The 18,163-nt window shown below is 37.0% G+C and overlaps 1 protein-coding gene across 1 annotated transcript in view; it reads left to right on the top strand.

Moving 5' to 3' along the window:
• Positions 1 to 14,170, top strand: part of POLR3A (RNA polymerase III subunit A) — a 33,136-nt gene extending 18,966 nt beyond the window's left edge. Inside the window, exons 21-31 of the mRNA XM_062496034.1 lie at positions 330 to 443; positions 4,213 to 4,299; positions 4,385 to 4,467; positions 5,870 to 6,040; positions 6,613 to 6,706; positions 6,816 to 6,908; positions 7,350 to 7,514; positions 8,191 to 8,355; positions 8,695 to 8,826; positions 10,079 to 10,211; positions 12,213 to 14,170. Coding sequence (XP_062352018.1) covers positions 330 to 443; positions 4,213 to 4,299; positions 4,385 to 4,467; positions 5,870 to 6,040; positions 6,613 to 6,706; positions 6,816 to 6,908; positions 7,350 to 7,514; positions 8,191 to 8,355; positions 8,695 to 8,826; positions 10,079 to 10,211; positions 12,213 to 12,361 — 1,386 coding nt within the window. The 3' untranslated portion in view covers positions 12,362 to 14,170. The remainder of the gene's footprint in view (positions 1 to 329; positions 444 to 4,212; positions 4,300 to 4,384; positions 4,468 to 5,869; positions 6,041 to 6,612; positions 6,707 to 6,815; positions 6,909 to 7,349; positions 7,515 to 8,190; positions 8,356 to 8,694; positions 8,827 to 10,078; positions 10,212 to 12,212) is intronic.
• Positions 14,171 to 18,163: the final 3,993 nt, after the last annotated feature.

Below are 18,163 nucleotides of genomic sequence, written 5' to 3'. Positions count from 1 at the left end.
TTGTGACCCCCTTCCCCCAGAGAAAGCCTTTTGCTGAAGTAACTGTTTAGATTTCTGTAATATGAGTGTAATCAATAGGTAGATCTAGAAATGTCTGGGTGTATATGTTCAGATTTGCAGAAATAAGGAGGAGTGGATGTGGCTCTCCTTTTCACAGTAGTCTAATACACTATAGTAAACCAAAAACAAACCCCATTAAACAAACTACAGAAAGACACAACCAGAAATAAAGAATGCTGTTACTCAGTTCTACATATCTGTTCTGTCTCTGCAATGGAGTTTTTGTGCATGTGCTGTGTGTGAAGAAGTTGTGTTTTTTTCCTGTGAAGGCGGTCTATCCATGCCGAAGTGAACCAGCCCTTAGCAAAAATGAATTGGTGTTAACATCTGAGTCCATCATGAAGAAGAATGAATTTCTTTGCTGCCAAGACAGCTTTCTGCAGGTAGTTATCTCACTTCCTTATCACACTGTCATTAACCTTTCTTTATGAATTAAGGACAGGACTTTAGCCTGTCTGGAGACTACTTACCTGGCCTTTAAGGGTGAGTGAAGGTTCACATGACTGCTTGCACATGGAATTGTAAAATCCAATTTCTTTGAAAGAGCATTGGGCAATTTCAATATTTATGAGGGCAGCCACTCTCAAGACTTCCTTGACAATGACTGATCAAAAGTGTAGAATAACCTGCCTGTAGAATTAACCTTACCTCCACAAAAAGCTGTTACCTTAATTAACTTTCTAATTACTGGCAGTGATGAGAACAAGATTAATTTAATGACCTGTGTTTGAAGGCCTTTCTTTTAATAGATCAGAGTGTTTCAGAGCACAAGGTAAACCTGAATTGCACTTCTATGGACAGAGTTGAGTTGAAAAAGTAGTTATATCCATATTTGAAATATGCTGTAAATGTTAACTGCAAGTCTGAAGGAAAAGAAATCAAATAATTTAATATCAGAGTCTGGGGATAAAGCTGTTATTTGAAGTATACGTCTTTTAAATCATATCATGAAAGTTTAAATAATTAGTAATTTCAGAAGCGTAAATATGGCTATGTAACCTTAGTGGTAATTAGCTTAAGATTTTTAAGTTTTAGATAGTCACTTTTTCTTCTTCCTTTTTTTATCTGTTCATCCTTGAAGACATTAACTGAGACAGGTTATGAAAAATATAATGAGGTAATCTTAGCATGTGTGTGCACTGTGTGAGCATTAATGTTAGTGCTTTTTAGCTGAAGATGTGTGTATAGTGCTAATGTAATTGATTAGCATACATCCATTACTGCTTGTTAAAATATGGCATAGGTGTTCATCACAATTATTTAACTTTCTTAATGTGAAAACTGACATGTTAATTAATACCTATTGCTAAATTGAAGGATTTTGAGGAAGCTTTCTTTCAGTACTTGACACTTCTTTCTAAAAGTCATTCTTTCAGTCTCTAGGGATGTGAGCATCTTTTTTTGATATTTTCCTTTCCCTTCCTCTGCTTTTCCATTCCAGAGCAGAGATGCTGCTTAGTGCTGTTATTTTAGCAGGAGGTTCCTATAATGGGCTTATCCACTCCAGTCCAGAGCTCAGTATGTCTAAATAGCCTCATCCAAGCAGGCAGCATTCTTTCTTCCTGCACTCTGCACTTGCTAGAGGGAATTCAGCTGATGAGAAAATATATTGTTGGTTGGCACAGTTAAAAATGTTAATGTTTTAACATGTTTGAGTATAATAAGGTGCAGGTGAAGGGATTTTTTTTTCTCATTGGAATTGGGGAAATCATTAAAAGCCCTCACAATTTAAAAAAGTCAGTCATTTTTCTGTGCTTTTTTTGAGATGATGGAATAGGAGTGCTGGGAATGTGGTACAGACACAGGAAAACTCAGCACACAGCCAGTCAATGCTGCCATATGCAGAGTTGCCTGCTGGATCTGCCTGAAGTGGAGCAGATTTTGGCTGAATCTCATGGCATTGTTTGTGTCACTGTGTATTCCAGTGGCTTCTTCACTGCTGGGATTGCAGTACAAGCAGTGCTGCTGGTGTGTATGTGATCCCACTGACCTGGCTGCTGGGACACCTGATACAAACCCTGGGAGAGCGTGGTTTGCACCCTGGGCTGCCCTTCCAGCTGAGCAGCAGCTCTGTAGGAGCTGACAAGGCCTGTGTTGAGCTACATCTTACTCAGCCCATGTGGTGCCGTTTTGCTAACCTGCTCCAGACTAACACTTCATGGATTTAGAAGTTGTGAAAAAAAACCAATGGTTTTATGAGTCCACTCTGAAAGTTACATAGCTTTGCTCGTAGAATACAGTGTTGCACTAAAGATTATAAATCCAGAGAGAGAAAGAGAGAGGCTGAGCAAAGAGTGAGCTATATTTTTATTCCATTTGTAGCAAAAATTAATCCATAGTTTGGATAAACTGCCAACAGATATCTGGAAGCTGCGCAGAATAAGCAATTTCCTCTTTTAAGGTCTTCTGTATGAATAAAAATTGGACAATGAAAAAATGTCTTTAGAGATTTGTCTTCCACCTTTTGGCTCTGGTGTATAGAAATAACATGTAGTTTGAGTACCTTATTCAGAATTATATATAACAATTGACTTTTTTTTGAGTACTTTGGAACTCTGGCACTGTCAGAGAGGAAAAGTCTTCTGCAAGTCCTGCAACATTCCTTTTTGTTATGTACCTGTAGTGAAAAGATTAGCTTTTCTAATACTGTATTGTTGCCTAATCATTATTTTAGGAAGTAAATCATATTATCAATTTTTTGCAAGTATTTTGGAGTCAAAAGCCTTTAAAATGTCCAAATATATTATTTGTGAATAATGCTACTTACTGCAGGGCAAAAAAAAGGGGCAAAAACAAAAGAATGCATCCTGTCATCCAAGTGGGGAAGTAACTTTGAAGCATCCATTCCAGCAGCACTTCTGTTGTCCATTCTTCCTTTTGAACTCAGTTCTGGTATTCACAGAAAATAACATACCCTCTGGAAATACCTTGAATGCCAGTAGGAATTAGAATTCTGTTAGAATGTAATAGAAGTGTTTTCATAATGATTCTGTAAACTCAGCTGTGGAAAGAAAACAAAAGGCAATCCCTCAGATACTAACTCAATTTTGAACTAATTGTCAGTGCTCAGCTGACTGCAGTGGTTGCACTGAGTCCAGGACCCAGTGCAGAAGAGGTGAATCCATCAGTGTTTGTTAGGTAGGACAAATGGGCTAGAAGGAGTTTAAAAGGACTCTAAAAATAATCAAAGTATTTGTTTCTCTGTGGAGGCTTTCCTAAATCGTGGTTGAAATAGATGGGAAGGATTTCCCCTCGCTTTTTTTTTATTTTTTTTTTTATAACCTTGTGCTATGGTAATGACTTGCACTGAGTCCACATTTGTGAAAGAGTTTAGTCACAGGTCTCATATTTCATGACTTCTAGTGTACATGTCTATACTGAAAGTGTAGTGAACAAATGAGCTTTTATAGAATAAATGTTGGATATTTTTCTAACAGTATTGTTTCAGTTTCTGTTCCAGTAAAGTCTATTAGAACTTCTTTTGGGTAAGCCTGGTAAGAGGTTGAAAGGTCTATGTACTATGATGTGTTAAATGCAATTATCTACAAGATCTTTCCAAACCATAGAGTTATTTGAATTACATTAGGTAGAGACTGACATGTATATAATGGTTTTGAGATTGTTTTTCTCACAAATAATGTGCATCTCAAATCTCTGGAATCTATCCAGCAGATATATTCTTCCTCTCTTGCCACAGTCTTTCCATTTTGACTATTTTGAATGTTGAGAAAAGAGTGAGAATGTATTTGTGTCACCAAAAAATAAGAATTTTGAGTTGGGTTTTTTTTGTTTATTTTTTTGTTTGTTTGTTTTTTGTTTTTTTTTTTTTAAGTTTTTAAATCACTTTGATTAAGTGGTGGGTAGGTAGGAAGGATCAACCCAAGTCAGATATCTTCACCTGTTAGTGTGTGCTCAGGAAGGATTCTTTTATTCAGTGTGAACCATAGTCCTTATGTATTACTACTACACGAAAGTGAATCTGGTTTGCTGAACTCTAATTTATGTGTTTGTCTAAATTTTGATGTTCCTCTCTTCCTATTGTGCATTATTAATTTATTGTAAATATTTGGAGCTTTAAGTAAATAACTTAGTGTTGAAGACTTCAAAATGGAGACCATGTCTTTTCTTACTGTGGTTTTAATGTGATTTCAGGAAATAAAAAAATTCATCAAAAGCGTTTCTGAGAAGATAAAAAAAACTAGGGACAAATATGGAATTAATGACAATGGCACAACAGAGGTAAATAGTTCCAGTGGGGTAATGGTGTAGTTATTTTTAATCATCATAGGTTGTTGCTTTTCCAACTATTCCATTCTCTTTTCAGCCAAGAGTTTTATATCAGTTGGATAGGATTACTCCAACACAACTAGAGAAGTTTCTAGAGACTTGTAGAGACAAATACATGAGGTGAGTATTTACCCTGCTGTGTTCTCAGTGCTGCTGTCTTGTTGGTAATGTAGGGGTTTAGTTTGCTATTTTTACTGTATGAATGTTGGTTCTGTTGTGAATGCAGTACAAAAAATTACAAACAATTGGCTCCAATGACATAAACATTGCAAGACAAAGGTAGGATGCAAAAAGAAAAAAAGGCATCACTGTCTACAGGTGGGCTTGTTAAGGCAGAGTTGAGTCTTGTACAAAAGTTCTAGAGGTCTGACAGGTTTTTTACATTTGTCTTGAGTAAAAATCAGATCTTTCATTAATAGAGTCCGGTGTCCTTTTCACTGTAAAAAAATTCTTCATGTTTCATTTTATATTTCTTGAGCATGCAAAGCTATCTGCTTGTGTTTAAGAACCTTCCTTCTGAAGTAGTAGTAATTGTACCAACAAGCACAATTTTAGCCTTTAGCTACTCATTACTTATATCCACAGACTGTGTTTTGACAGCAGATACTGGTAAAAGCCAAAAGTGGTAGGAGTCAGAGTAAGGGAGGATATTGTTTAAACACTTCACATTCTTACACCCACTGCCAGACATGTTTCTTTCCTCCCCCTCTTGCAGGAGGTTTTTGAAACCCTTCAATAAATCCATGCAGAACCAAGTCTAAATGGACGAGTTTCAAATTCATATGAATCCTGATAGCTTTTCATGATATACACAGTCTGAGGAGTTACACTGCACTTTGTTCTAAAATGTTCTTTGATCTGTTATGCACTCATAGGATCCTTTTGTTTGTTGTTCTTGGTTTCTACCAACATAATGCTAGTCTGGCTGTTCTAATCTCTTTATCCATTGAGATTGATTTCAATTACTTAGATTATTTCAACTCATTGGATTTATACATTCACATGCAGCCATGGGTGGTCTCTCCTTTGTGGCCACCTGCATCAATTGTTTCCTAAAGGTTTATTCTTCTAGAAAATTCATGTATATGTTAAGTTCCTAACTATTTTAAAGCAATTACTAGCTTTTTGCTTTCCCTTATTAGTAGTACTTGTTTACATTTGTCTTCAGTGTTTTTAGACGTGAATTATCATTTTTACTGTAATAAGTAGATGTTAGTATGTGGGATTTACCTGAAGAGAGAATCCTGGATCTAGTGCTTCATTCATAGGAGGAAGGGGACAAGCATTTTGTAATCTGTTGTGGAAGTTATACTGCATTTGTGGAATCCTTATATGACAGGGCATCCTCTTGCTTTGCGTGAGATCAGTCTTAAAGTATTGGTGACCTTTCAACCTCTCATTTGTTTGTTTACTAAAATATTTTATTAAGAAACTTCTCATCTATCTACCAGAATAGTTTCCGTCATTGCTTGCTTGGGATCTTATATCCTGTTCAGTTCCATACCTCTATCATTTTTTTCAGGGCACAGATGGAGCCTGGTTCAGCAGTAGGAGCTCTTTGTGCACAGAGTATTGGTGAGCCTGGCACGCAGATGACTCTGAAGACTTTCCATTTTGCTGGTGTTGCTTCAATGAACATTACTTTGGGTGTGCCAAGAATCAAAGAAATCATTAATGCTTCAAAGGCTATTAGGTACTAGCATTGTTTTGATTTGTTTGGGTTTTTTTTCCTTTGCCCAAGTGAAACCTAATGGATAAATTTGCAATACATGATAGCATTTCCCTGTCCTCAGCAATATACTAGACATCATTCAGTGCAAATACTCAAACAAGAAAAATCTCGTGTCTGCCCAGTTGTGGTACTTAAGTCCAGAGAGAAAATCAAATAAAGGAAAGTGATTATTTGTTAAGTAAAATATTTCCGTAGATGTCTCATCTATTGTGAAGTGCTTTGGTGCTTAGCAGTACTTGAAGCATACCTATTTCTAGGTATGTGTGAAGCCATGCTTAGATAATATGAGAATAACATATGCCATGAAAACAGTCACTAGTACTTCTGTGTTTGCTTGTTTTTGCCAGCCTGAAGTACCTGAACAGTCATTGTTTTTAATTACACCTGAGGAAGCTGAAGGTCTCTCTATCTTACTAAATACTGCTCTAGATGAGAGAAATTCCATAAGGCAGGCTGTAATTCAAGTTGCCATCTGTCTTCTAGCCAAGCAATTTCCTAGCTGGGTTTTTGTATGTGTGTGTTTATTCTTGTAGCACCCCTATTATAACAGCACAGTTGGACAAAGATGATGATCCTGATTTTGCCCGTCTGGTAAAAGGAAGAATTGAGAAAACTTTGTTAGGAGAGGTAAGAAAATTGTATTATTGCTAATGCTTTAAACGTAAGCCTTAGCAAATTGCCATGGGGCATTTTTGCCATTTTTGCCTGCTAACTGTTTTGTCCTTGTCTCTTAAAGATTTCTGAATATATTGAGGAAGTGTTTCTTCCAGATGACTGTTTCATCCTAGTGAAGCTGTCTTTAGAGCGCATTAGACTACTGAGATTAGAGGTGAGTTGTTCAGTTCTTGCACAGATATTACCTTGGATATGTTACAAAGGGTCTCTTAATCCTGTGTCAGTAATCACCAGGGGAAGCTAGAAAAAAAGGAAGTGAATGATGGATGTTATGTGACTACTTCACATCTGGAAGGGTCCATTTTTTTTTTTTTCCTTGCAAAGTGAGTAATTTCCCCTTTATTTGGAAATGAGAGAACATACATTTGTCTTGCTAAACACAGGGATGCTGTTTCTGTCCATTGGTACAGGCTGGTACCCTCAGCATAGGATACTATTTCATGCAATTTAGAAGATTAATTTAGAAGAGAATATCTGGAGATTTTTTCCCTGCATTTTCCCTGTTTATCATCTGTTGAAGGACTGCTCCAATTACTTGAGCATGTTGATACCTGCTGCAATAACCCTGATGTTTGCTGGTTGCCTTTTGCCACAGGTGAATGCAGAGACTGTGCGCTACTCGATTTGCATCTCTAAACTCAGAGTGAAGCCTGGGGATGTTGCTGTCCATGGAGAAGCAGTTGTATGTGTGACCCCTCGTGAAAATAGCAAGAGTTCCATGTATTATGTATTGCAGTCCCTCAAGGAAGAACTACCAAAGGTAAAAGCAAAGGCTGTCTCATGCTTTCGTGGGAGGTAATCAGTAGTAATAATTTGTTCCCTGGTGGCAAGATGAAATAATTATTGTCTGTATTGGTGGGGAAGACAGGCTGGGTCAGTAACTCTTAGATTATGGTGGCACTGCCTTGCTGTTGAAACTAAGCCATCCTTTACTAATATTTGCCAATAAAATGGAAGCTTTGGTACTTCCCTTACAACATTTACTGAAGCATTCCAAGCGCAGCAGTTGTATGAAATAGTTACATATGCTTCCAGCTGCATTAAAATTGAACTACATGACAGTATCTGGCATTTTTTTCAGTTTTATGTGAGGAGACTGTCCACTCTGGATTTTAAAAACAGAGATAAGTGAACCTTTATTGTTAGCAGCTTGCCCTTTTATTTGTATGGGTCTGCCACCATTCAGACACCCAAACCTGAGTACGGGAACATCTGACATAAAATAAAAAATGTAGATAGTGAGTAAGGTTTATAGTACAGTGTTAGTGTTGCACTAGTGTATTTAAAAGCAAGAAATCTTACTCATATATGTTTTGAGTGAGCCTTTACTCCACATAATAGACCTTCTCAATAGGTTTGAATGCAGTAAGTGTCACCCTTTAATACTGTGATACTGTATACATCCAAGTTACTAGGGGTTTCTTTGTTTTGTGAAGGTTGTAGTGCAAGGCATACCAGAGGTTTCCCGAGCTGTTATTCATGTTGATGAACAAAGTGGAAAGGAAAAATACAAACTTCTGGTTGAAGGTGATAATCTACGAGCTGTTATGGCTACTCATGGAGTGAAAGGAATAAAAACATCCTCTAACAACACTTACGAGGTAATGTCTAAATGGGTGCTGTGGGGTTTTCCCCATAGCATCTTTATTATAAGTGCTTTTATGTGCTCAGATGCAGCAGTTGATATGGAATGAAGCCTGATTGCACTAATATGTGTCAGAATGCATTAACACAAAAGAGTAATTCACTGGCAGCGCTGTTCACTTCAAAGAAGCTGTTTCTATAAATATTTTTCACATGGAAACATTTAAAAGGGTAGTCATAGAAATGGAATATCAGTATGCTATCAGATGGTATTTATTCCAGGAATATACTTGCTCCAGGCACTTGATTCTTCATTCATGTAACATGCAAGAATCACGTAACACTGTTTTGTGTAGGTAGAGAAAACTCTGGGAATTGAAGCTGCTCGGACCACCATTATCAACGAGATTCAATATACGATGGTGAACCATGGCATGAGCATTGACAGGAGACATGTTATGTTATTGTCTGATCTAATGACTTACAAGGTTTGTACTACGCTTTTTCTAAATGTTACATTGGCCTGTTTCAAACATGATAAAATTAATTTGTATAGAAAGGTAGGTGAGCTTGGGAGATGGAAATTCATTCTGGACTTAAAGAATTCAAAGTTCGACTGTCCTAATATTGTTATTTGTATTTTACACAGAATGCCTAATTACTGTCATTCTTTGGGGGAGGGGGGATCTACTTTGACTGAAAACAAATTGATATAATGAGTAGGGAATGATAATGTCATATTGAAAATAGGAATCCTGAAAGTGATGATGTGACAAACAACTGTTTGGGTAGCCATGCATGCAGGTTAAGGCTTGCTGTGCAGAAAACCCCATGGGGGGTAGTTTGTAACAGCTGCACCATATGTGAGAGGCAAAGGATACAGACATCACATAGAATCAGCTGACATGAACAGTCTTACACAACGTGCTAGTACAAAATCATATCTGCTTTCTACTGATTGATTTTCTTTCTTTCACATCCAGTATGGTTTTTAGAGTTGAGTACACGTAATGAAGTAAGATTTTGCAATTTGCCTGCCATAGTGTAAGGGTTTAATTTGGGTGAAATGGGTGGAGTTCTGATTTGTTCCAAAACTGCAGAGTTTTGTTGTACTGAGCTGCAGCAGTCCCCAGGGCTGACCTTGTGAAGCTGCAGCACAGCAGTAGAAAAGGACGTCAGAGTGCCATGTTTTAAACTGGGTGGGCTCCTACCATGTATTCTTTTGCCTGTACTTCTGACTTAGGCTTCTACATACAATCTGATATAATTAGGATGTTTCTAAAACATAGGCACAAATAAGTCAAGTTAGTTTAAAAAGCAAATTACCTTTTTTTCTGGAGAGTGAAAAAGTGAAGATTTAGCATCTTCCGTAATCTCCTGACAGCTGAAGTCAGATTTTTCTGAAGATAATAGGCAATAGATTCAGCATAGTATTCTCAGACCCCACTGAAGTTTATAGCTCAGCAGCCAGCTTATAACTGTGGGGGTTTTTCTCATGGCCATGTTTCTTTCAATTTTTTCAATACTTGAGGTCTATTCAATATTCAAGATGTATTAGCCATTTATAGCAGCTTATGTTGTATATGAAGAATGACTTTTGTTTTATGTAAATATTGATTACTAACAAACTATTAACCTTCAGGATGTTCAACTGGGGATCAATGTATTATGACAATACTGTATTGTAGATAGTTTCTTTATTTACTCAGGCTTACTCTTTGGGTTTTTCCATCAATCAAGGGTGAAGTGCTGGGCATTACCAGGTTTGGCCTGGCAAAAATGAAGGAAAGTGTGTTGATGCTGGCTTCTTTTGAAAAGACTGCAGACCATCTCTTTGATGCTGCTTACTTTGGACAGAAGGATTCTGTTTGTGGTAGGTATTGCAAAATCTATTCCAGTTTGTGGTCCTTACCCAACACCTGTAAACCTCTTCAAAGCACTGGAGTTTTGTCTTTGTTAAGCTTCCTGTTCAGCTGGTATGTCAAAAACTTCAGGTCTGAAGCTAATTCGTCCTGGAATTTCTAGAAGTCTGTTGGATGTTTCTCTACTTGTAATCTCCGACTGAGATCTTTAAGTCAGTTGGATATTTGTTGGATGTTTCTTAAAGTAGACTTTGCATAATTTGGCTTTGCTTCTCACCCTAGATCTCAGTGAAATACTAGGAAATTTGTTCCACTATCAATGATTCTGTTTATTCAGTTGTGAAAGTCTGTGTATCTTCAGCACCTAGAGCTGTTGAATAAATCTAATGCCTCACTCAGTATTTTGGTTTCATTTTCATTCCTGCTAAGAAGTAGCAAGACAGGTATATCTCAGCCTAGCTGAAGATTATACTCTTACCTGTTTGCTTAGGTAATTTGGCACTTGCACCTAGAAATAAACAGAAAAGCTAAGTTCTTCACTTCTTCATTTAGATATAATCTAAATCGATGAAAATTGTGGGTCTTTGTTTTTTAATTAGACGTCTTGTTGCTCAGTATTCAGTTCATTAAGAGCAGACAAGATACTTGTTGTCAGAAATTTTTTTTTAAATGTATCTGGTCCTGAGTTTTAATTATGTTAGAGCCACTGTATTATCTTAGTGAGTTCATGAAAGAATCTGGTAAATTTTGAAAATATGTGGCTACATGTGCACAAGTGTATGCATGTCCACATACATAGAGCAAACAGAAAACTCAGTAAATGAGTTCTGGCATTCTGTTTGTCTCTTTATTTTGTATTTTTGCCATGTGCTCTAATATTTGGAATTGAAATAATTTTGGGGTTTTTTAATGCCTTTGCCCCCATTCATTTCAGATTTTCTTCTCCTTTAAGCTGCATACATTTTGGGACTGAATTGTTTAAAAGTCTGTCTTATAGGTTAAATGGAGAAAAGAAATAAAGCAGGTTTTACCTTTTTCAAGATCTATTTATGCAATGCCTACCCTCCTGGAGCTGGAATTGCTCATTGGGCGTTTCTGGGTGCTAATGAAGTATAGAAATATGCATGTGTTAAAGTTAACTAGTTTGTGTGTATGTCTAGGTAGTCTTAGTGTAGCCAGTTTCAAACAGTGCTTTGTGCACAGTATTTTCTGAATCTTCATTCATATACATTCAATTTTGAATCAAGTCAGAATTTTAAACAAATTTATTTCATCCTTTGTGCATTCAAAGGTACAGCTATTTATTTTTACCTTTTTAAACATTTATGTGAAGGATGATCTAGTTACACTTCTGAGAATGTACAAAAATGACATTTAGATCATAACAGCATGCTGAGAGAGAAACACTGGTATCTGAGAGCTTGTTTTGAGTGTGGAACATTCGCTGGAGGAGTGCACATTGGTAGATCTGGAATATAAATGTGTCAGCACATCTCAGTGAAAATGTTATAACCACCAAAAATCATCGGGACAGACTCCATCTTTCCCTCTAAAACAAGCACTTTTTGAGTAGTGAAAATGCCAGGAGCATTATAGCTCAAGTAGTTCTGTGCCTTTCTCACTGGGAACTTGCAGAGGTTTCAAGGGAACCCTGCCATGTTTGACTGAAGCCTTAGCACTGACTCAGAGAATGAACATGAAGTAAATTTGCCTCATATCTTCTGCTATGAGCACTGCATGGAACGTGTCTTCTCTAAAAACAAACCTTCTGAAGGGCTTTTGTTACTGGAGAAGATGTTTGGGTTAGGTTGAGTTTTCCTATAGAATTTAACACTGTTAAAGTACTGGTCTGATGACCATAGCATTTAAAACTTTGTCTAGTGAAGAGGCCTTGGTCCTTACAGGTCAAGTTCAACATTTTCTAGGCAACACAAAACAGATTGAGCAAATGAAAGTAGTTTTATAAATCCTTACTGTTCAAAATGTTCACTGAGTTTTTGTTTTTTTCCTAGGTGTTTCTGAGTGCATCATCATGGGAATTCCAATGAATATTGGAACAGGACTCTTTAAACTCTTACACAAAGCAGATAAGGAATCAACTCCTCCCAGGCGGCCTCTGATATTTGATCATAATGAATTTCATATTCCCATTGTTACGTAGAACTTGGACATAAAAAAAGATAGCAAACCAAGAAATAGTAAGCAAACATAATTTAAATTAAACAAAGTGTATTATTGGTTCTGTGTATCTCAATATAACTGAATTGGTAAGTTAAATAATATCAAAAGAATTGCCCAATTGTTCACCACCTGTGGTTAGTACAGACCCTGAAAGGAGAGAGTGCACCAGAAAGTGGAAACGAATTTCAAGTGAATTTCACCTGATAACATTTCCTTTTTCATGTGATAGTGTTAGCTTTTCCTGTTACTGTTAATGGGTGCAAGCTGTTATTAACTCATTATTTATTACACTCGTGTTCAGATTTTACTAAAAAACAAAAATAAAATTGCAAGAGAATTCTGAGAGCTTGCCCAGAGTGCTTTTGGAAGTGCCCTTTCAACAGGAGCTGCAAAGGTCAGTCTACAGCTGTTAAGAACAGGAACTTCAGAAAGCTGGAACTGAGTCTTTAATTCATCGTGAATTCAGGAGTGCTGTTCAAAGTGTTTGAAATATTTGCTCTTTGCTTTTGGTAGTTTTAATTGGTTTTTCTTTATCCCAAGTTATTATCCAGTAAATTATTTTCCTCCCCAGGATTCTGTTTTGGGACCATATCTATAGGAAGCTGTACATTGTGGTTACTACTAAATTCTGAGAAGACTGTTGTTAGAATACTGCCAATTACAGTTAGCTTTTCATATGACAGCAGCTGTCTAACTGCTGGAATCAGTAACTTCCAGCAGTCTTAGGTTTGGGAATGTTTCCTAATTGAGCAGGATCATCTGAGCAACCTACTTTGAATTTATTATATAAAGTAGAAGTTGGAGGGGACACTGTTTTTATGCATTGCCATGAAATAATTTGGAAGCATCTTCAGCTTTAGTCCACTAAAGCAGTTTTCAGAATGAATATAGATCTCAAATAATTTCAGTGTTTAGCCACCAGTGTTTGGATACTCAGTATGCCCATGACATGGGTCAAGGTTGGAGAGAAATGAAGTAGAGAAAGGAGCTGAAGTTATGCCCTCATGAAGTAAAAACGATGCTGCTGAGTATTCTAGCATTTCAAAATGAACAGGTTTGTGCTGCAGTTTTTATGTCCACCAAAAGTGTAAGGCTACCTTCAGAGACTGTAAATCTATTGGTTTAAGTCTTAAGGTACCACTGTGTCTGTTTTTAAAGTAACCCTCCATGCAGACAAGATCTGATATTCAACACAGCAATTCTCAAATTAATTTGTATTTTCAGTGTGATGCTAAGATCTATGTCTGCCTAGATTTTGGCAGGGTGAAGATGGAGAACGTAGTGCATTTATTTGCTCTAAAAACTACGTATCTTTTGCTATCTCTGTTTTAGCCATAGAAATTTCAGAATAAATTCAAGTTTTCTTTGTGATCTCAGTGAGATTGCCACTTACTCATTTATCTATTTCTTTTACAAGGTGTAAATTTAACATGAGTAGGGGCTTCATGGAGAGAAGATCTATAAACCTTTCCTGTGGTTAGTACTTTGTTGTATCATGGGAAATTCTACTGACAGTGCTTGACATTTTTGTGAATAAAGATTCTTCTCAAGGTCTAAATGGGTGGAGTTTGTATTGGAACAGATAACCACATCTTTCCTTTTTTTTTTTTTTTTTTTGTTGGTTGGTCTGGGAGGTTTTTTTGTTTGGTTTTGGATTTTTTTGTAAATATAGAAAAATAAGCTATTTGAATGGTGGGTTCACTCTCTCGTATGTTCTAAAATTAAGAATAAAATTACATCTTTTATCACTGTCTTAAATATGACAATAAAAAGAGGCAGAGGTAAAGAATGTATGAACCTTGTGTTTATTTATGAGTGCTGTCATATTGCTGGATAATTAATTTATGGATGAGCTAACCTCCATTTCTTTTATTTGCTTAGTTAGTAAGAAAGAGAATTATGAAGCTTAAATCTCAGGTATTGAGAACATAAATGAATAAGTAATATAAAACCTATCTTGTTTAAAGTTACTATGTCTTGTCCTCAGAGCATGCTCTGAGCCTCATGGGTGTTTCAACCAAAAATAGATTGTTTACAAGAGCACTGTGAATTAGTAATTATTGTTTGAGCTCTCTGTACAGTCAGTAAACAAATTATCTGTTGGATTTCACTTGTAAGCAGCTTTTCTAAAGTGTTAGTTTTAACAGTCAAGAAATTGAACTTTGGAATATTAAAATTTGCATTTTTATTAAATTTTTTTAGCTTTAGTTTGGGTTCAATTTTTTAAAAATAAATACTCTTTTTCACATTTTCCTCTATTTTCTAATTATTGTGCTGATGGAAATTAGTGGAGTGTAAATTTTCGAGAAGTAAATTTGTTTTCAGATGTCCATATCCTGCTTTCTCATCCTCTTCATTTTTTCCATCTGTTTTAAAACAAATTTTAACTTCTCATTAAATGAAGTAGTTTCTTGGTGTGTTTATCAGGAAACTGCTTCACGCAGGTCTCTTATCTGCAGAGAGAGAAGAAAACAACTCTGCATGCTATATAAGTTTCCTGTTAAAACTATGGAATGTTGGAAGTAAATCCAGAATTGTGCTGCTTTGGTCCATAACCTGAAGAAATTTAGTACAGAGGTGCTATTCTCTTATTTGCTTTTCTATGCTTAAAGAAAAAAAGAAAAGGAAACCATATGAATGCTATGTTTTATAAATAAACCAGAAGCAGGATAAAATTTGGCTGTTTCAGGAGAAATACTCCTTGATGTCTGACCATTTGTCACTGTTTCAGCAGAAGTTGAAGGAACCACTGCAACAGGAATTTCTCAATTTTGTATCACTGTGCTTGTAGACAGGAATGTCTTTAGAAACCCATAGCAAACAGGACAAAGATTTCCATAGTATTTGCATATTTGCCTAAATTATTCTGTGTGGGTAACTAATCTGTCTTCGAAATGGTTGGCTAAGATTTGTATTCAGACCTGGGAAAGTGTTGATAATTAAGTATGTTGGGGGAAAAAAAAATAAGAAAAACTGGCCTATTATTATATTGTCTAAGAACAGAAAATCTAAAAGGGACCAAATTATATGTTAATTTTAACTTGGCAGGTTATTTGGATGTGATTATTCCAGTGATAGAAATGCATAGCAAGTTTCTCTTGAGGAATGAATACCAGAATCTCACAGGCCAGTCTGAAAGACTCAGAAAACAAACCCATCCCTGCTACTTTTTTGTTCAGTGCTTGTGAAAATGAATCAAAGTTTCTTCTAACTGATAAAATGAATATTTTATAACATTCCTTCTAATGGAATAAGATCACGTTGTCATTTTCCACTAGAGAGCAGCATTTTCTTTTGAGAAAAGAGTTATTGGGTAGCGTCTTTATTTTTTTCTATTAAAAATGGGGTTTTTGCAATATCAGGACTGAGATGTAACTACGAGAGGGAAAGCTACCTGTTAAAATTACGTGCGTGAGGAAGGAGATAAAGGGACTTTATTCTTAAGGAGAGAGCAGAGTCCATATATGCTTTTTATTAATTAGTAAAATTTTCACTTGCCTATCTTTTGTCTATCTGGCTTTAAAAACAAACAAACCACAAGCAGTACTTATGGCTCTAGTCATCCCTAAAAGCATGTTCTGAGTTGTTCCTGGAAAGTGATGGAGCAGTGAATCTGCAGTGAGCGGGGCCGTGTCTTCTGTGGCAGCGTTTTCCAGGCAGCTGAGATCGTTCCAATCTGCATTCGGTCTCCAGCGAGCGCTGAAATCCAGCTCTGAGAGCTGCTCTGAAGCGTGAAGTTCTGGCAGCTGGCTCGGGAGTGTCTCACGTCCTTCAGCTGCTGCACAGCTCCAAGGCAAGGCTGCTTTAAAAACAGAAGGTGATGCTGATCGATGCAAGAAACCAATGGTTAGGACTGGAAATAATATAAAACAGGTGGTCTTCTCTGTGTATAGTCAGCTCAAACCAGCAAGATTTATGAAAGATGACTTCCACTCGAATCTCTGAATGCCACGAGGGTGCCTGTAGTTTGTTAGTTCCTGTCAGATTTGTGACTCAATTCACAGTGGTGAGAACCTGGCATTGGCTGGCTGTGCTTAGGGGTGCTGTGGGCCTTGAGCAGCTCTGACTGCATTGCCTTAACCACCACCCTTACTTGTGTGCATCAGAGGGTAAAAGGTGTTTCTGCATCCCGAGAGTCTGTCCTGTGAGTCCAAGACTTTGGGATCAGGAATAATTGCATGCTCCTTTTGGAAGCAAGGACAGTAGATAGGACTGATGCTGTACAGGAATATGGTGGTTTCTGCAGGTGTTGAGGATAGAGGGGAAAAAAGCTGAAAAGACAGAAAGTGCAGAAATAAGCAAATGTGTATGGAAGCAGAGTAGAACTTCAGATCTGCTTGGGGAAGAAACAGAAGGCAGCTGGGTAAAGTGATGCACAGATATTCGTAATCTCTTTAGGGAGTCCTAGTGAAGTAATGGAAATAGCTGGGCAAAAGACAGGTATTCACTCATTCCTGAGAACCAAAATTTTGTCATTTGTCATGGGAATTGCTCTTAGTGGCTGTGACAAATAACAGTTAAATCATCATTCATTTTGTAGATGACTGTTAATAATGAGCAATAACTCTGAATTAATTCCTTCACATATTGTATCTGTTTAGTTATAAACCTCTTTCTACCAACTGTGCATAATTACAACTGCTGAACTACAGTGATTGCTACTGTTAAGTGTAAAAACTGCTGTTCCTGATGGGTTCTGGTGCAGCTCATGTGCCTGCTATAATTAGCAGGCAAAGAGGAATCTTTTAAACTGTGTTGATACCTGCAGATGGATCAAAAATATTCCTGGAAAATCCTTAGCTGAGGTGTTTTTAAAAATATGTAAGTCGTGGTACTGGGGCAAGAGACAGAAATTGCATCCATTAGATTAATTTTGTTGTGTCTCTTCCTAGAAGAAAGCAGACTCTATGAAGAGCAGACAGGTTAATGCAAAGAAGTCTGTGAAGGAAAGGTATTCTATGTAGATTTCTCTGTTTTTGCTGTTGATCGTAGCACTGTGGTGGCAGACATTCATTCCAAACTGTCTTCATTTTTATGTTGGTTTCAGAACCAGATAGTGCAGAGGAATCTTAGTCCATGGGTAAAAGAGGATGTGCAGGTACCCCTCTCATTGTGACTTTCAGGGTCCACAGAAAGCTGGAGTACCCCCCAAGATTTCATACCAAGTTCTTTCTCCTCCATGATAGAGGTGTTTACTCAGGTGGAGACAGTGTTTGCCAGAAATGAAGCTGTTGCAAAAGTAATCCAGGTACCTGGATTATGAATCACAGGCATAATATTCTCCTTTTTGTGAAAGTGTAGGTTGGTTGCTTAATTTTTTGATACATACGGCAATTTTCTCAGTGGGCATCCCTTTTAAATGTTAAATTTACTAGATTTTTAAAAGCAAAATAAAATTAACTGCCAAGAAAATGCAAAAGAAATCTTGAAATTTTGCTGGTAAACTTCATGAGTCCCAGGAAATGTCAGAATTAGTTGTGAGACTTTGAAATTGCTTTTCTTGATTTATTATTCCAGGGTTTGTTTGATTTCTGGGAATTGATTAGTGTGGTGTGATTCATCCTGATGTGTCACAGGCAGGGGATTCTTTGGCTCAGGTTGATTGACAGCATCCCCATGGTAAACCACTGATGGTGTTTGGAGTGATGAGGATGGCTCTGGCAATGTCATGGTTCAGGCTTGAAGCAAGGACAGTGTGTGACTCATTTCTGTAGGGCGCAGTGGGTAGGGGTCTCTAATGGGAAGGAAGGACACATCTCATCCCCTACTCTGCCCTGCTGCA

This window comes from Cinclus cinclus, chromosome 7 (genome assembly GCF_963662255.1).
Source record: "Cinclus cinclus chromosome 7, bCinCin1.1, whole genome shotgun sequence".
Classification (NCBI taxonomy): Eukaryota; Metazoa; Chordata; class Aves; order Passeriformes; family Cinclidae; genus Cinclus; species Cinclus cinclus.
Note: the sequence above shows the minus strand (reverse complement) of the source record. Positions and strands in the feature narration are given on the sequence as shown.